The sequence below is a fragment of the Halichoerus grypus genome, chromosome 1 (assembly GCF_964656455.1).
Source record: "Halichoerus grypus chromosome 1, mHalGry1.hap1.1, whole genome shotgun sequence".
Lineage (NCBI taxonomy): Eukaryota > Metazoa > Chordata > Mammalia > Carnivora > Phocidae > Halichoerus > Halichoerus grypus.
In genome coordinates this window covers 159,737,811-159,755,264 of record NC_135712.1, presented here as the reverse complement: position 1 = coordinate 159,755,264, position 17,454 = coordinate 159,737,811, and the positions used below count along the sequence as shown (strand labels likewise).

At 58.1% G+C, this 17,454-nt stretch overlaps 1 protein-coding gene across 5 annotated transcripts; it reads left to right on the top strand.

Annotated features, from left to right (window-relative positions):
* The first annotated feature begins 1,933 nt into the window (after window positions 1–1,933).
* TPRA1 (transmembrane protein adipocyte associated 1) lies at window positions 1,934–16,684 on the top strand. Of its 5 annotated transcripts, none has more exons than XM_036078519.2 (12): window positions 1,934–2,099; window positions 9,913–10,054; window positions 10,195–10,327; window positions 10,832–10,942; window positions 12,873–12,959; window positions 13,059–13,131; window positions 13,240–13,319; window positions 13,870–13,980; window positions 14,139–14,199; window positions 14,392–14,494; window positions 14,633–14,713; window positions 15,984–16,684. In XM_036078519.2, exons 2-12 carry the CDS (start codon window positions 9,930–9,932, stop codon window positions 16,225–16,227), a joined length of 1,209 nt encoding a protein of 402 aa, XP_035934412.1. In that variant the 5' UTR covers window positions 1,934–2,099; window positions 9,913–9,929; the 3' UTR covers window positions 16,228–16,684. The 5 variants fall into 5 exon arrangements, 4 of the variants coding, with proteins under 4 accessions (XP_035934412.1, XP_035934411.1, XP_077930417.1 ...); XM_036078518.1 differs by lacking the exon at window positions 1,934–2,099 and adding an exon at window positions 2,318–2,620; XM_078074291.1 differs by lacking the exon at window positions 1,934–2,099 and adding an exon at window positions 2,695–2,984.
* Window positions 16,685–17,454: the final 770 nt, after the last annotated feature.

The window sequence follows — 17,454 nt, the reverse complement described above, 5'->3', positions numbered from 1 at the left end:
ATGTTGTTTTTTTACCTACTATCTTGGCTGAGGTGGGTGGGTGGGGACAAGTTTCAGGGGCTTTCACTTGACCTTCACCTCTGGGAAAACTCTCCTCGTACAGACCAAGGAACCCACGTGACATTCTGCCAGCCCATCCCAGAGGTCTAGTCAGCCTTGCTGGCTGCTCCTTTGGCTTCGATGGTTATCCAATTGCACCGACTTTTCTTCTGACAGCTGAGCACTGTCGTGTTGTTTCTGTTATTTGCAGATTTCCCTTTTTTCTTTTTTTGCTTTCAAGGAGCCCAGCTCTGTAACAGCCATGGCCCAGAGAGCATGACCACCCCCGAGCCTGGTGTAGAGCAAGGAACAGCACTTAGGAGTGCTGTTTGTTTTGCTTTGTTTGTCAAACTACCATTTCTTGAACTTTGCTGACACCACATCTGTCCTGTGAGTAGGGGATACTGCAGCGAATAAGACCCTGATTCTGCCTTGAAGGGGAGGGGATGAAATAGATACCCTCAGTTATTCCACAAATGAAGTCCTGCAGAAACCTACACATGAGGCCCCAAACTCAGAGTATAGAATGCAGAATTGTCCATTGCAATAGTAATAGCAAATTCCCCGCCCTGGAAAGTCTGTACTGTCTCAAAACACACACACAGACACACACAATTAAGATGGAGGGTAGTCTTTTGGCCTGGTCACAGATATTCCATTTCTTCTTCCTGGAACATGGTAGGAGGGACTGTTTCTGCCCCCTGGAGGTTAGGAGTGGCCTAGGACTTGTTTTTGCCAATTAAATGTGAGTAGTGCTTCCTGGCAACTCTAGAAGTGACCTTGACTCCCCATAGCCCATTCAGGAAGGCAAGCATCAGCGTGGAGCACAGCTCCTCCCGGCTGATACAGAAACTGTGCACGCTGAGCTGACCACGGTCCAGGCTGGGAAAGTCCCAGACAAACCAAAACCCAAATGGTCATGAGCTGGTGACTTCCTTCTCCTGTTTTAGAAGATCGGGGCCAATCTCATTCCAGCCCGACTGTGAAGCAGCTGTGTTATCACGGGGTGTGTGTCTTGGGGTTACTGTGATAATGGGTGTCTACAATTTGCACCAGGCGCCAAGTCAGCCTCAGGATGTTGCAGGGAATGTGACAAACATGGTTTTGTCCTCATGACACTAACAATTCTAGTGGAGGATGGCTGATGAACTAGGAAGCAAGTAAATGAACATAATCATGTAAGAGAGATGGTGCTTGGAAGGAAATAAAGGGGCATTATGTGACAGAGACTGCACAGTTACTTTAGCTAGGATGTCAAGAAGGAGGTCATGTGACAAGGAGCCAGCCAGACGGGACAGATGCAAGAGAGTGGGAGGCAGGAACAAGCTTTGCTATATTCAAGGAAGAGAAACAGAAAGCACTGTGGCTGGAGCACGCTGAATGAAGAGGGGATGGGTGGGAGAGGAGGACTCAGACGGGAGGGCCCTGCAGGCCCAGCGTAAGGAAAGCCCGCAGTGAACACAGCCGTAGATGTCAGAAACGCAAGGATGGGGCAATCACGGAAGGCTTCCCAGAGGAAGTTGCCTGAAGAACCGTCGAAGTTAGAGATGAGAGGAGGGTTGGTTCAAACCCCCCGCGTCTAGGCTTTGCCACTTCCTAGTTGTGTGGCTTTGGGCAAGTTATTTAACGTCTCTAAGCCGCAGGTTCCTCCTCTGAAAAGGCGACTAATAATAACCGCCCTGCAAGGTTGTTGTGAAAATTAGTGCCTGAAACCCGGATGCCAGTGCGCTTTGATGGTGGACGTGGAGGCAGCGTGGCGTGCGGTGGAAACGCGTTGTTCCGGGGGAGGGGTTGTCCCTACCCTTCCTTCCTCAGCCAGGTGACCAAAGGTCACCCGGCCCGACTGCCGCTGCGGGGCGCCCGAGGCGGCAGGCACGCGAGGGGGCGGTCCGCGGAGGCTCCTCCCTGGACCGTCGGGCCGCGGCCGGGCCCGGGAGGAGGAGCGCAGGCCGGAACGAGAGGGTCCGTTGACAGCTGCTGACAGCTGGCAGGAGCGGGGGCCAAGAGGCGGCAGTGTCCTCAGCTCTCCGGTCCGCGATCCTGGCCGCCTTCAGGCTAAGGTACGCAGCAGCCTCCCTACCCCGAAGCTGCTTCCCTCCCCCGCAGTGCCCGCTTCCTGTCGTTTTAAGAGGTCAGCGGGTCGCCCCGCCTCTTAGGGATCTGATTGGCTTCTTCCGCGGCTTGGGCCCTCTTTTTGGGGTAGCTTCATTTCTATAGGCTACTGGGGCCTGGGGGCGGGCCTGAGTGCCATAAGTAGGGGCTGTGGCTGTTTTCGCAGTTTTGGCCGAACGAAAAGGACGCGCCTGCCTTCTGGTCGCCGCTGCCGGGAAAGGCTGCATGCCGTCCTGGGGGCCGGTGGGCCCGGCGCGCTGACCGCGTTTTCCCTTTCCCGCCGTCCCCCGATTCCTACGGAGCCGGCTGCCGGCGGCTCTTGCGCGACGCTCCCTGGCCCCGCCGCCCGCCCCGGGCGCTGGAGGCTGGAGGCCGGAGTCCCGGGGCCTGTGCCGGGTCGGCGGCGCACCCTGCGGTGGCGGATGAGCGGCCCGGGCGGCGGGGCCTGAGCACGGCCCGGGGCCCTCAGGTAAGGAGGTGACCTTATCCCGCCACACCTGGAAGGGGAGCCCCGTCGCCGCGCGTCCTGAAGCCCTACCGCGGGGCTCTCTCTCTGCCGCGGCTGGGACCACCGCTCCAGGGACGCCCCCTGGCCTCCGCTGCACCTACAGCCCCTCCCCGGCAGGGAGCTCCCAGAGCCCGGGTGCATCTAGTGACTCCCCGAGACAGCTGCGGGAGAGCCGGGAGCTGATCGGCACCTCCACCCCCATCGCCACAGCTGGACCGGGGCCCACCTGTCGCTGCCCCTTCCTCCGGGAGTGACCCCTTCCTGCTCAGGGCGCAACCTCAGAGGACCCCCTTGGGGAAGTTTCAGAGGGCCAAGGGGCCCCTGGGTGAGGACTCAAAGGGAGAGGCGACGGGTAATTGGGAGGCCCAGAGGGGATGGGGGTGGCAGAGCGCTCGGGGAGGGGGAGTGAGCACACCCATATAGCTGCACGGGGCTCGGACTGGCCAGTTAGCAGGGCTGGTGGACCCTGTGGCTTGAGGCTGTGCAGGAAGAGATCTAGGCTGTGGCCCTGCATCTGGGCCTTGTCCCCGTGTACAAACAGTGGGGCAGGACCTGCCTCCAACTTTGCCGTGGCCTTCAGCAGCCGGAGAGGGGCAGGAGGTGTTGTTTATGCGGCTGGGGCTGCTGTTGCAGGAGGGGCCTTCTGGGAGGCTCCGCAGGGGAAGGAGGGTGGAGAGTAACTTTGCCTTCTGCCTCTGTAGTAGGGATGGGGCTGGGGGTCCTCCGGGGCGATCCTTCTCCTGCTCCCCCGAAGGGCTTGGCTGCACTCTCTAGAGATTCATCTGTCCACATTATAACATTTTGTTGAGAACTTATTCTGTGCCAGGCACTATTCTAGGGGATTGGGTCATGAGCAGCCTGGGGTGGGCAGCCAGTAAACACAAACACCCAGCTAGGGCCACTCACTTCAGATGGAGGCCAAGTGCTGTAAAGAAAACACAGGGCGGGCTAGCCGAGAGAGATGGTTAAGGAGGACTCCGAGGAGGCCCCCTGAATGATGAGACTGGCAGAAGGGCCAGCACAAAGGCCCTGAGGTAGGAGGACGCTTAGCAGCTTGGAGAACAAGGTGGAAGCCGGGGGCTGGGGGACGGAAGGCCTGAGGCAGAGCAGCAGGCAGGGGCCAGATTGGGGGGGGGGCTTCCCTTCATCCTGGGGGCTCCTGCCTGGGCTGCTGGCAGTGTACCAGGAGTGGCCTGTCTGGGACAGCGTCCACCTCCCCCCAGCCTCAAGGGTGAAGGATGAAGGGCTGGCCTCGGGCCTATGGAGCCTTCTTAATCTGTTTTGGTTCCAGGGTTTAGAAGCTCAACAATCTGCTAGGGGTCAGAAGCACTGAGGGGTGTTACAGCAGCTATGAAGTATATAGCCTCTCTCTTTTGCTCAGGGCTTTCTGTCTCCCCTGGGGTTTTCCATCCAGGCCTGGTCAATCCCATTGCACAGATGAGAGATGGGAAAGCTGAGGCCCACAGAAGGGAAGATCCTCTCCAGGGGCTCATTGCAGGTCTGGCACTGCATGACTGGCGCCAGCCTGGCATCCTGCCCCATAGGCTGGCTACAGAGGGAGGGTGGGAGGGAGCTGGAGGCCCAACTGGTGGGTGGGAAGATGGCCTCTGGAATGTTAACAAGGTCAGGAAAGTCCCTCCCAGGTGGAAGAAACAGTCTGTCCTAGTTTCCCTGGTCCGGAGAGGTCTGGGGTTGCCTTAGGCCACTCAGCATCCTGGAAACTCCTCTAAGAATTCCCTTCCCCATCCCTCGAGTCTGGGCTCTACCCCTTCTCCCTGCCCTCAGCCAGCCTTCCCACTATCTCCTGTCCCCTGTCCCATCATCTGTCCCCCATTTCCTGAGCCTGCAGACCTCTTAGTTCTCTGTCACTGCCCAGGCTTCTGCCCCCACGCCCAGGAGCTTGCCTGAGGTGGGGGGAGGAGAATGTGGGGCCAGTGACTTAACCCTCTTGTGCCTCTCCTTTCCCCCTCTGTACAGTGGGCACAAGAGTAGTTCTTCTCATGCAGAGGCTGGTGTGATAGTTAAGAGCGTACTACATGTAAAGCACTTAGCCCTATGTCTGCGGGTAGTGTGCACTGTTTTATTTTTTATCATTGCTTCAGTTATTTTACAAGGTCTGACACATAGTGGCAATTCTGGTATGGCCAACAGTGCTTCTCTGGGATTGTATTAGCAGTGTGGCCCATCAGCCCTGGCCTAGGCCTGCTGAATCAGAATCTGCACGTTCACAACACTCAGCTGTGCGAAGCATAGCTCTAGATGGAGCCCAGAGCCTTCCATCTATAGGTGGAGCAACTGACGCCCAGAGAGGGGCACTTGGCAAGTCGCCACTTGGGGGCCTGGACACTAGAGACAGACAGCCTGGCAGGTGGCTGGCGGGCCCCGAGCTTTGTCCGCGGGGGTAACAGAAGTACTTCCCTCGTCGGGCTGGGAGGGCTCAGCGAGTATGTCTGCCGCTGTCACCGAGTCAGCAGAGGCACTGGTGGGGGGAGGGCAGTCGGTACTGTTTCTTCAAAAGGGGCCCTTGCACTCGGAACCAAACCCTTCTTCCCTCTACACCCCCCAGGCCCTCCTCTGGGAAAAAAAGCAGCAGTTACCTTGGTGTGACCTTTTGTAGGCATTTACTTCTCTGTTCCTGTTTGATCCTCTGGGCAACTTTATTGGGTAGGTGTTATTGTCCCTGTGACACTCCAAGAGGAGAAATGACTCACTCAAGGTCACATAGCAAGTACGTGGCAGAGCCAGAAGTGCAACCCAGAGCTGCCTGGCTCCATAACCCATGTCAGTGAGAAGGTTTTCATTAGTGAATTAGAGAAATCAGACTCAACCGGACCTAAGTAGAGAAGGGAATTTGTTGGATTTTATACCTAAAAAGAAAGTCCAGGGGTTGCACTAACTTCAGGTGTGGCTAGATCCAGGAGCTCACATGGGGCTCTGTCTCCTGAGATGGAGTTCCATCTGTCTCTCAGCTCTACATTCCTCTGTGTTGGCTTTATTCTCAGGTGGGTAGCCATGTGTGGGGTCAAAGTGGTCCAGCTCTGTACAGTACCATGACACTTTTAGCAGAAAACGTATCTGTTTTAACAATTACAGCAAAAGTCTCCAGGCTGATGCTCATTGGCCAGAACAGTGGAGTATCCTGATTGGCCAGGCTTAGATCACGTGTACACTCCGTGGACTTTTGAAGGGCTTGAGTCGGCTGTACCTCAACTTCATGGACAGAGACTGGGGGAGCTGAGATACCCCCTCAGAAAAATGGGGTGCCAGACAGGCAAAACCAAGGGATGCTTCCCCCTTCAGACTCTCAATCTGATTCTTCCTGCTGATGGGCCCTGGTCATCCTCACTGGCTTTTTTTTTGCCACAAGGGACCTCTCAGCTTCTCAGCAGCTGCTGGGTGCTTGGCCTGCTCTCTGGGGCCCGCCCCTTCTGGGGTCGCTTGATACCGCGTCCTAGGCCAGAGCTGGTATTGGGCTGCTGGGACCAGAAGTTCGCTCCACAAGGAATGGTGATTGGGGCAGAGGGGGCGGTGGAATCTCTCTCCTTCAGCTCTAGTCACTTACCAGTCATCCTCTCGTCCTTCTCAAGCAGAAGTCTTGAGGGGGGTGGCACACACCCCTGCCAGCTGTAACGCCCTGTGCTCAGCATGGCCACATTCACACAGCAGACCCTCAACGGCCACATGCAGGTGCAAAGAAGGGGCTTTCCTCCTGGAGGGTGTCTTGATGGTCAGCAAGGAAGACGTTTCTTGGGAGACTTTCCCCATATTTCATCATGTGCCCTTGCTTAAACTTGCCCCCAGCAAGGAGAACACCCTTCCTGACATTGACCAGAGCCTCCTTTCAGGGCACTCTTGGCAAAGACGAAGACGATCATTCATTTGGTGGACTGTCCCACGTGTTGCAGGACATGTGGCAGCCTTGGACTCTGTCCACGAAAAATCATAGCACCCCACCCCCATCGTCCCCGTGTCAAACTGGAGCACCCCTGCGCACTGCTGAGGTGTCCGGTACTGTTCCACACTGCCCCTACCCCAAGGCCCCTGGCTACCGTAGTTGAGATTCAGCTTCTGGCCCAGGGGAGGGGCCCCTGCCTGTGCGGCAGGGCATCACGGAGGGGTCCTGGAATAACGTTGTACCTTGATAGCTAGGGAGAAGGGGGCAGTGTTTGGTGGGGACACATTTGTAGCATTGGCCTAGCTGTTACAAAATATCCAGTGGCCAGGCCAGAAGCCACCACATCCTTGTTCTTCCCGCATTCTCTGGGGGTGTCTCTGGGCTGCTCAGGTTGGCTGACCCTCCCCAAGGTATCCCAGATCCCTCCACTCCACCCCCACTACAACCACTGGTACAGTGGCTCCTCAGTCTCCCTGCCTCCACTCTTGCCCTGCTCCAGTCCGTGTTCCCCAGCAGCCTGAGCGGTCCTCTCCACGTGGACATGGGACCCCGTCACCTGCCTTTGTGACACCCTTCTCTTGGCGTTCAGAATGCAATCACATTGCATGTGGTCATATGGGCCCGTGTGACCTGGCCCTGCCAACCTTTCTGATCTCCCCGCCAGCCACACTGGCCTGCTTCTTGCCCTTTGAACAGGCCAAGCCTGTTTGTACCTCATGGCATTTGCATTCACTGTTCTCTCCCCGGTGTGCTCTTTGTCCAGATTTTTCCAAGTCTGGTTCCTTCTCAATTATTTAGACCTAGTGCAAATGTCAGCTTGTCTGACAATCCAGTCCAAAGCAGTACCTCTTTATATTCATTGGGATTCTGGCTTAGCTGTTGAAACAAAGGTCAGGATAACAAGATAGAAGATTATTCCTGCGTATTGCATGGTGGTCTGTGTGCACGCTGTCCAGGATATGCCTGGAGGCCCATTGGGTCTGGGACCCAGACACTTCTCCTCATTTCTCTCTTATCCTCAACACATGGTTTCAGTTTTGTGGTCTAAGATGGCTACTGTTGTTCCTGCCAGCACATCCCTGTCCCAGGCAGTAGAAAAGGAGATTGCTCGGCCTGAAACTCACCAACCCATTAAATTAACTGCTCATTTCCGATTGGATAAAACTTGGTCATGTGGCCTTAGCTAGTGGCCAGGGAAGCTCGGAAAATAGCCATTATCCTGGGAAGCCATGTGTGCACTAAAATCCATGGGCTCCAGTACTAAAGGGAAGGGTGGATGTTGAGGACCCTGGTAGTCTCTATTGTGTTACCCGTTGTTCAGTTCCACTCCTCTGTTAGCATGGTTTTCATGCTGGCTGCCTGGCTCCCCTCCTGGATGACCGCCCTGGGAGGGCAGGTGTGTCCCAGCCCCCAGACTCATCCCTCGCTCACAGTAAGTGGTGCTTGGAAGAATATGCATGAAGAATGCATCCTTCCTTCAGACCTACTATGTGTTGGGCATATGTTTTCCCTGTTGGTTTGGCCTCAAGCTGCAGATGGGCATGTGATCCCAGAGCCAGCGAGTGGCCTGTTGAGGAGAAGGACGGAGGAGCCTGAGCCCCAGGTCTCGGCCCATCTGCTTCAGTCTCCTCCCCCTTTCAATCAGAGGCAGCGCTCACGTTTCGTGGCTTGGAATGGTAGCAAGGATGCCCCTGCAGCCCTTGCCCTGCACCTGTTGCTGCTCAGGGCTCGTGTTAGTGACAGCACAAGCACGGGTGCCTGTGGCATTTGCAGATCCTTGCAACAGGGTGCTCAGCGGCCCGGGCTGCTCCTTGCTGAATGGGAGACCTGCGCTTGTGGAGTGTAAACAGAACACATCTTTCTAATTTTTTAAAACTTACTGATGTGTAACCCATACAGAAGAGTGCACAGATCATAGGTGGGTGACTCAATAAATTTTGCCATGGTGAGCACACCTGTGTACCCCCCAATCAAGCACCAGAAGCTGGTGTTCCCCACCCCCCACTATGCCCTCCATCCTCCACAAAGGTGACCCTCACCTGGATCTTTGTGTGGGGTCAGGCCGCACACGTGCATTTGTAACTGGCCCCGTTCAGCCCCATATCTGTGAGGCCCTTTCCTGTTGCTGCCCACAGCAGTAGCCTGTTCTTTCTCTTTCTGTTTCACTGTGTATGTGAGCGCCACCACGTACGTGTGCATACTGCTGATGGTGGGCCTCTGGACCGTTGCTAGCCTGGGGCTGTTACAAATGTACCCAGAAGTGAAGACTCTAGGTCATAAGGCCTCATCTGTCCCAGTCATCATTTTAATGCTGGCATCTGTTATGTCCTGGTGCCCAGGCCACGCCTCACTCACCTGCCCTGCACCCCCTGAGCTCCCTGAGGAAGTCCCTGCTGCTATCAGTGTGGGCCCAGCTCCTCTGCTCCTGTCCCTGAGAGCCCAGAGACCTGGGAGCCCACCTTGTCCAGGGTGGCTCCCAGGGCCCCAGGCCACCAGCTCTCCTGTCTTCTAGGCTGGACTCCTAACCTCTCATTCGGAGGTGCTTGGCTATGGGCCCCCCTGCTGATTCTCGTTTCCCCCCGCAGCCCCCCATCCCTGCCTTTGCAGACACAGCTCCCTCTGCAGTGGCCCCCTCTACAGTGGCCCTCTCTACAGTGCCCCCCCCCCACAGTGGCCCCCTCTGCCGTGCCTCTCCTTCCCTCCCCTTCTCTACTTAAAGACCTCCGTGCGTCTTCCTGGCACAGTGCATGTCCCCCCGATTTGCGTCTCCCTTTCCAAGGTGGCAGCAGAGGATGACAAGCGGTGTGGTCTGCCTGAGGTGTGCGTGATGCCCCACTCTGGGGCTCGGTGGCTGTGTGATTGCACACCGTCAGTCACTGGGCCTCCTGTGGGCCTTGCGCCAAGGGCTCCGGACTGTGCATGCGTGGGCTGTAGGAGGCGCTAGACATCAGTGCCCACCACAGCCTCCCAGGGTGGACGCTGTTGTTAGACCCATTCCAGGGGCAGGGGGACCCTGGCTCCTTGCCCTTCTGCTCCCTGTCTGTCCCCGGGACCCCCAGGATCGGGGCGATGAGCTGGGGTCATGCCGAGTAGCTTACTTTGCTGTACCTGGCACAGTGTAAGGCTCAATCACTGGGAGTGGCATTTCCTGTGTGTGGGTCATGAGACAGAGGCTGAGGCAGGGGACTGGGCCCCTGTCCCGGCGTTGTGTTGTGGCATGTGGGGGGGCCACACCTCACCCTCCGCCTGGTGGGTGGGAGAGTGGTCCACAGGCCCACTGTAGGGAGCTGCTCTTGGGTCCCTGAGACCAGAGACCCAAAGCCCTGCGCTGCTCACATGGGGGCTTTCACTCCCCCAGGGCCGGCTGCTGGCGGGATGGGCATCCTGGAAGGGGTGATTTGGGCCAACGGGAGCACAGCCCTGCCCCCACCCGTGGCACCCAACATCAGCGTGCCGCATCGCTGTCTGCTGCTGCTCTATGAGGATATCGGAACCTCCAGGTGAGGCAGGCCGTGGCCCTGAGTGGGTCTCCCCCGTGCGTGCGTGCATGCGTACATAGGTACGTGTGTGTTGGGGGGCAGGGCTGAGGGGTCGCAGACAGAACCTTACCAGTCGGCTGGTTTCTGTACCCATCTGCTAGGGTCCGGTACTGGGACCTCTTGCTGCTCATCCCCAATGTGCTCTTCTTCATCTTCCTGCTCTGGAAGCTTCCGTTCGCTCGGGCCAAGATCCGCCTCACCTCCAGCCCCATTTTTATCACCTTCTATATCCTGGTGAGTTCACTCCAACTGGCTTAAGTGAAAAAGGGAATTATTAACTGCTTCTGTAATGAAAACCAGCTTCAGACGTGGCTGGATCCAGGGGTAGATGGACATCATTAGGACTCTGTCTCTCTGCCTCTCTGCTCTCCTCTGGCCTTGTCTCAGATGTGCTCTCCCTTGCCTGGTGTCAAAAATAGCCAAGAGCAGCTGTGAGCTAACATCCTGCCTCCCTGCCAATACCAGCCAAAGAGGAGTGGTGCTAGTATAGACCTGGGACTCCCTCTGACCGGCCCACCTTGGACCCCTGTTGGTCCCTGAGCCAATCACTGTGACTAGCTGGGAAGGGGCACTCTGAGGCTAGGAGGGTAGGGTCAACTCAGCCAGGCTCTGTAGACTGAGGAGGGTGGTGGTCCCTGGAGGAAAACTGGGGAGCCGTTCGTAGAGGGCAGGGGAAGAGATGCTGGCTGGTGGAAGAAATGGCCACGGCCACCTCCATCTGTCTGTCTGTCCATCCAGCCGTCCATCCCCATTGGGTTCTATGAGACCTCTTTGGAGCAGACTTCCTGCCTGTCGGGAGACCCCGAGTTCTCATCATTCAGTGGAGCTGGTGTGGGCTGCCTGGGAGAGGTAGTAGGGGTGCGGTTGGGAAGGCGGCCCTGGGTATGGGCTCCAGGTGTGGGTTCCGGGTGCAGACTGTCCAGCTCCCGTCCTTCAGGGCTCCGGCCTGACTGACCGGAGTCCTCCCCTCTCTCTGCCTCTTAGTTACCACTCCCTGAGAGCTGAGTGGCTCCTTGGGCCCCCTCTTTGTGGCCTGGCTCAGAACTTCACAGTCAGAGGAGTCGCCAGTGGGCAGGCAGGGGCAGGAGAGGCTGTGGGGAACCCCTGGAGGCTGCTGGTGGAGGCCCCAGGGGCTGCCAGCTGATCGGAGCCCCCGCCCCCGTGAGTTGGTGGTGGGCAGGGGTGGGCATTGAGGCCTGCTTTCTTCTCTCTCCCACTGCTTCTCTGACTCGTTACTGTATTTATTGAACAGGTAAGCAGGCAGGCAGATGCCCTTTCTGGGGGAGCATGAGGGGAGAAGGGACCCAGGGCCGAGGCCTGGGAGCATGAGGCAGGGCCAGGGGACTCAGCACTGCCCCTGCCCTCTTATTCCTGGGGACTTCTTTCTAGAGAGCTCAGGAGACAGTGGTGAGCACGGGCTGTGCTGGATGACCTTGGGCTGGTGGCTTGGCTTCTCTGTGCCTCGGTGGCCCCCTTCCCACACCATGTGTGCTGGGCCTGCTTTAGCTTGCGGCGGTCCTGTGAGCACCGGAGAAGACAGCGTGCATAGCTCTAGCCCGGCGGCAGCCTGGTATACAGTAGGCACACGGCAGTTTGTTGCTTCTATAGCCTGCCCTGTTGAGTGGTGTCAGTCTCCCCAAGGGTTCCATATGATTTTTGTGGCACAAAGGACAGACTGTGCATGGATCTGGACTCTTCTGTTTGCATATGTCAGAAAACCAAAGTGAACTCACAGAAGCTGGAGGGAATGTATTAATGGAGAAACTGACAAGTCCCAGGGCTTCAGGCATGGCTGGATTCAGGGGCTCCACAAGGCTGTGGGGGCACAGTCTCAGTGTCCCTCTCAGCTGGGGTTTCCCCAATGGCCCTGTCTCTCGCAGTCTCATGTTCATGGAGCCAGGCAGCCCCAGCATCTCCAGGCTTGCAACCCCGCCTCCCCCCAGCTTCCTTTCCCAGTGGCTGCGCTTGGTGTCCTGGCTGTGCCTGTCACTAGACTCCCTTGGGTCCCACCCCCATCCCCAATTCAGGGAATGGCATGTGCCGAATGGCTAGCCCTGGGTTACAGGCCCATCCCTGAAGCTGGGAGGGGGGGCAGGCCCCCCACGCCCCACCCCAAGCCATGTGAGAGGAAGGAGGCTGTTGCCAGAGGAAGAGTGGATACCGGGTGACAAAATCTGTCGATGCTGAGCACAGGCACATCTGCAAGACGTGCTGGGGCAGCAGCCTTCCCCAGGGTCTCTGAGGTCTCTTCCCTGCAGCCTCCTTCCCCCCATGGCTTGGGATTAAAAGCGCTAATAAGACGAAGCTAAAGGCAAATGTGTACCTAGCCCTTACCGGGTGCCAGGCTCACTTCCGCTACATCGATTTATGCATTTGCTCCTCCCAACCATCAAATACAGTAGGTGCTAGTTTTACCCCCTTTCATAGATGAGGAAACTGAGGCACGGAGGTGTAGCTTTTCGGCCGAGGTCACAGAGGCAGGAAGCAGCAGGGCTGGCATTCGATCCTGGCAGTGGGGCTCCACCACGTTACCCCTGTTAGCCATTCCAAGGCTGCCAGTGTAGCCAGGAAACTGAGGTCCGAGAGGGGAAGGCCAGGCGGAGGTTACCGGCAGTGGAGGATCTCCCCACCTCCCTGCATCCCACTCCTGACTCTTCTGGTTCTTCTGGTTTGGAATCCTTCCATTCTCAAAGAATCCAAGCCTCCTGCAGAGGCCCTGCAACTCGCAGAGGTCTCGTTCCCTGACCTCATCATGGCATCCCCACTCTCGCCCCACCAGGTGTTCGTGGTGGCGCTGGTGGGCATTGCCCGGGCCGTGGTGTCCATGACGGTCAGCACCTCGGACGCTGCGACTGTTGCCGATAAGGTGTGGCTGGGCCTGCCAACAAGGGCGGGGGGGATGCTGGGCACTGGGGAGAGGGGTGACTGGGCCCCCAGGCTGACACTCTGCCCGCTCTGTGTCCAGATCCTGTGGGAGATTACCCGCTTCTTCCTGTTGGCCATCGAGCTGAGTGTGGTCATCCTGGGCCTTGCCTTTGGTGCGTGTGCTGCTTGGCCAGCGCTCTCCCTGTCCCTCCCTAGCGGGCACCGACCCCACCACGGTCACCCGGCTGGCTCCCGCTGACTGACCAGCACGTTTCTTCCAGGTCACCTGGAGAGCAAGTCAAGCATCAAGCGGGTGTTGGCCATCACCACGGTGCTGTCCCTGGCCTACTCTGTCACCCAGGTAAGAGGGGAAGTGGGGCAGGTACAGCTCTGGGGTCCCCCTGGAGGAGGCCAGGGGTCACTGAAGGCCAAGCATCCCCTGCTCCCTAGTTCTGGGTCCAGGTTTGAACGTTTATTAGGTGCAGTGTTCTCAAACTTTAAATGCGCCTAAGGAATCACCTGGGGTGCTTGTTTACAAGGCAGGTTCTTCCCGCCCTCCCCACTATTCCAATCCACTTCCAATTCCAGGCTGGGGTGGGAACGGGGAGGATGCCTAGAACCTGCTGTTGTAACAAGCAGCCCAGGTAGGGCACATACAGGTTTGCAGACCACACACAGAGCTGCACATCTAGAGGCTCCTTCCTTAGGAGCCTGCTCCGGGTGTTGGAGCTAGGTGGGTAGGGAGCAGGGCAAGGCCAGGGAGCAGTCCGGAACAGGGAACTCTGAAGGCCAGGCTGGGGAGCTGGGCTTGGTGTGGTGGAGGGCTCTGGGTACTTTGTATCAGGGAGCCCCCTAGGAGTGGGCTTTCCATGTGGCAGGAGACTGAGGCCCTCCCCTGCCTGCCCCTGCAGGGGACACTGGAGATCCTGTACCCTGACGCCCACCTGTCGGCTGAGGACTTCAACATCTACGGGCATGGGGGCCGCCAGTTCTGGCTGGTCAGCTCCTGCTTCTTCTTCCTGGTGAGGCGTAGGGTGCCCCCACCCCTTTCTGGGTCTCGGCACCCTGGGGGTGGCCACATGAACCTAGAGCCTGAGGCAGGCCTGGATGTCTTGGTCCTGGGCTTAGCTCTGGGCCTGGTGTGCCCAGCATCCTTCTCAGTCCTGCTCTGTCTCTGCAGGTCTACTCTCTGGTGGTTGTGCTCCCCAAGACCCCGCTGAAGGAGCGCATCTCCCTGCCTTGTAAGCAGTTGGTGGGTGGCTCTGGCACAGGGCTGGGTGCAGGGCAGGGTCTGTTTGGGCAACTGTGACTCTCCTGCTGGAGAGCCCTTGGTGAGAGGGAGGGGTCCTCCTGGGGGCCCAAAGGGCTCAGGTGACACGCTGGGGATGAAGGGCGGAGGCAAGGGCAGGGCCTCACGGTCCCCAACCCCCCAGCGCGAAGGAGCTTCTACGTGTATGCGGGCATCCTGGCGCTGCTCAACCTGCTGCAGGGGCTGGGAAGCGCGCTGCTCTGCGCCGACATCATCGAGGGGCTCTGGTAGGTGGGGCGGGGCACGGGGTGTCCGCTGGCTCGGGTGTGGGGCGAGGCCTGAGTGGGAGCGGCGCGCAGGGGGAGGCTAAGCCCAGGTTCCATCCAGAGGGGGCCCCTCCCTGACCCGCTCCTCCTGCCCCCCAGCTGTGTAGATGCCACCACATTTCTCTACTTCAGCTTCTTTGCGCCCCTCATCTACGTGGCCTTCCTCCGGGGCTTCTTTGGGTGAGTCTTCCCACGGGGATGGGGGGCGCGGGGAGCCGGGAGCAGCGCGGGCAGGTAGGGGGCGTGGGACAGGGGTGGTAGCTGGTGCCTGGCTTGCCACCCAGCGGCTGGTGGATTGAGGGCCGCGGGCGCCCCCGCGTGGCTGCCTATGGAACTGCGCCTCCAGCTCCCTGCGCATGCGCATCCTCAGCCTCAGGGTCCTGCGCCTCCCTCCTCCCAGTTCAGGCTTGGACACCGGGAAGGATGAGGCAGATGAAGTGTGTATGTCTGTACTTACACATGCATACACACATATATACATATGCACACATGCGTACACCTACATACATATACACATTTTATATGCAACACACACAGATATATATATATACTTTCCCCACAAGAGAGTGTATGCACATGGCTCTACACTGGCTTGCTTTTCATTTTAGAATACTTGGCTCACTCTTTCAGCAAGCATTCATTGAGCACCTACTAGGTGTTGGGCACTGCTGCAGCTGCCACACACAACAGGGAACAAAGAAGACACAAATCACCACGCTCACGGATTCTAGCTGGGAGTGGCCGGGGAGAGGAGCAGGGTTGCGGGAGGCGGGCGTGTAGTGGAGCATAGCGTGAGGTGCACGTTGGTGCCCGTGTGTGTTTGGAGGCGTGGCAGGGAGATGAGATGCTAAGGACATGGGGGATTGAGGGTTGGATCCTGGGCCCCTGATGTGGCAGAAGTGCTGGGTCCGAGGAGGTGCGGGGGATCTGAGGGGGGGGAATGCCAGGAGAGGGCATCAGAGGTGGGGTGAGAGGGGCTAGACTGGCTCTCAGCCCAGCCCTGATCTGTGTGGGACCTTGTACACGCATTTATGTCTCTGGCCTTGGGCTCCTTTTTGTAAATTGGGTACAGCGCTTCCCCGTCAGAGTTATCCTGAGGATTGAGGGACTAAGTAAGTGCAAAGTAGGTGGTCATAAAAGCTGCAAGGGTGGAGGTTGCAGCTGGTGTTTGCTGAGCACCTCAGGCCAGAATTTACCTCTGTTTACCCTCTGCTAAGAGCCTCTCGAGGTCAGAGTTATACCCATTTTACAGTGAGAAACAGGCAAGTGAGAAACTTATCCTTGTCCGAGCTCACACGTGGGCTGAGTTTTAAAACAAGTCCCACTGGACTCCAGAGTCCAAGCTTTGGGGACCTCCTGGGGTGGCCGTTAGGCAGCAAGCCTTGTTCAGAGAAGGAAGCCTTCCTGACCAAACAGTGGGGCTCCCCTGGCCCTCTCCCCTCCCCACCAGCTCGGAGCCCAAGATCCTCTTCTCCTACAAATGCCAAACGGACGAGGCCGAGGAACCGGACGTGCACCTGCCCCAGCCCTACGCCGTGGCCCGGCGGGGAGGCCCCGAGACAGCAGGGGCTGCTAGCACACAGTTTGACTCGGCCGGTGGGGCAGCCTGCCTGGACGACGTCGCGTCCATGCCCTGCCACACGGGCAGCATCAACAGCACAGACAGTGAGCGCTGGAAGGTTGTCAGGGCCTGAGTGTGACCACCGTGGCCGGAAGGCCTGCTGGGGCCTGTGCAGGCCAGGCTGGAGAGACAACCAGGGAGTGCCAAGTCGCTGGGGGAGGAGGACGAGGTCACGGGACCTTCTGTGGGCAGCAGCCCCACGCAGGCCCTGTCTCGCCTTCTGTGCCCCCAGTTGCCTTTGGCCACCTCTGCTCTAGCTGGGGGCTGCTTCCCCCTTCCACCTTCCACCTGCCCTCTCCCTGCTCAGCAACATGGCCCAGACTCTGATCTCTCAGGGCCAGGCCTGGCTAGGCTGGCTGAGGGCACCTCCTTTCTCCAAAGCCTGGGCACCCAGGACCGGTCTGGCCCTTCTCATCCCTCTGCCTCCTCCCCATGGCGCTTTGGCCTCCTCAAAGCCCACTCCGGCGGGTGGGCTGAAGTGTGTATATTTTCTTGATCTATTTTTTAATAAAAAAACCAAAGGAGCAGAAGGTGTGGCTGTGGAGGTTCCTCTTAGGAGCCCGAGGGCTGGGGTGAGAAACTGCGACAATCAGAGGTCCTGGCAGGTCCCTCTGCGTCCCGAGCCCTGGGAGGTTCTGGGCTCCTTCTTTTGCTCAACGGAGAAACACTGGCCAGTGCACAGGCCCTAGGCTGGCTGCTGGGGAAGTGGGGAGCAATCGGATCCCAGTGCTCCGTGTCCCGGGCCCTTGTCCGAGCAGACAAGAGGGACGTGGAAAGGGAACCATGGTTCTGTGAGCGGCTGTTTCCCCACCCTGTCGCGGAGAATGGGGTTTGGAGTGAGCCCTGCAGGTCCCGTCCTTTCTCTGTGCCTTCTGCTCTGCCCTCCTGGACTGGCCGCTTCCCCTCCCCCAGCTCCAGCTCGCCATCCGTGAAATGGGGATAAGGAGGCCCGTCTTGGCAGGGGCTGCTATAAGGATTAGGAAGTAGTGAAGGGCCGGTAGATGCTTATGGAGCAGTAGCGATAACTCGATTGTTTTTAGCCCCTAGAGTAGTGCTTGCCACATAGTAGGCACTCAGAAGGTACGATGACAGGGACTGACATGATCAGAATCGATGTGATAAGCTAAACATGGGGCTAAGTCAGAATAAAGCAAGCTGTAAACAAGAGGAGAGAGGTGCCGTGTGTCCATGTCACTGCCATTGTACCTAAGCTTGGCCTTGAGTCTTTGGGCAGCTGGAGAAAAAGGGCGTTAACGGTTATGTCATTCCCACCGCCAGAGAAGAGGCAGTCTCAGTGGGA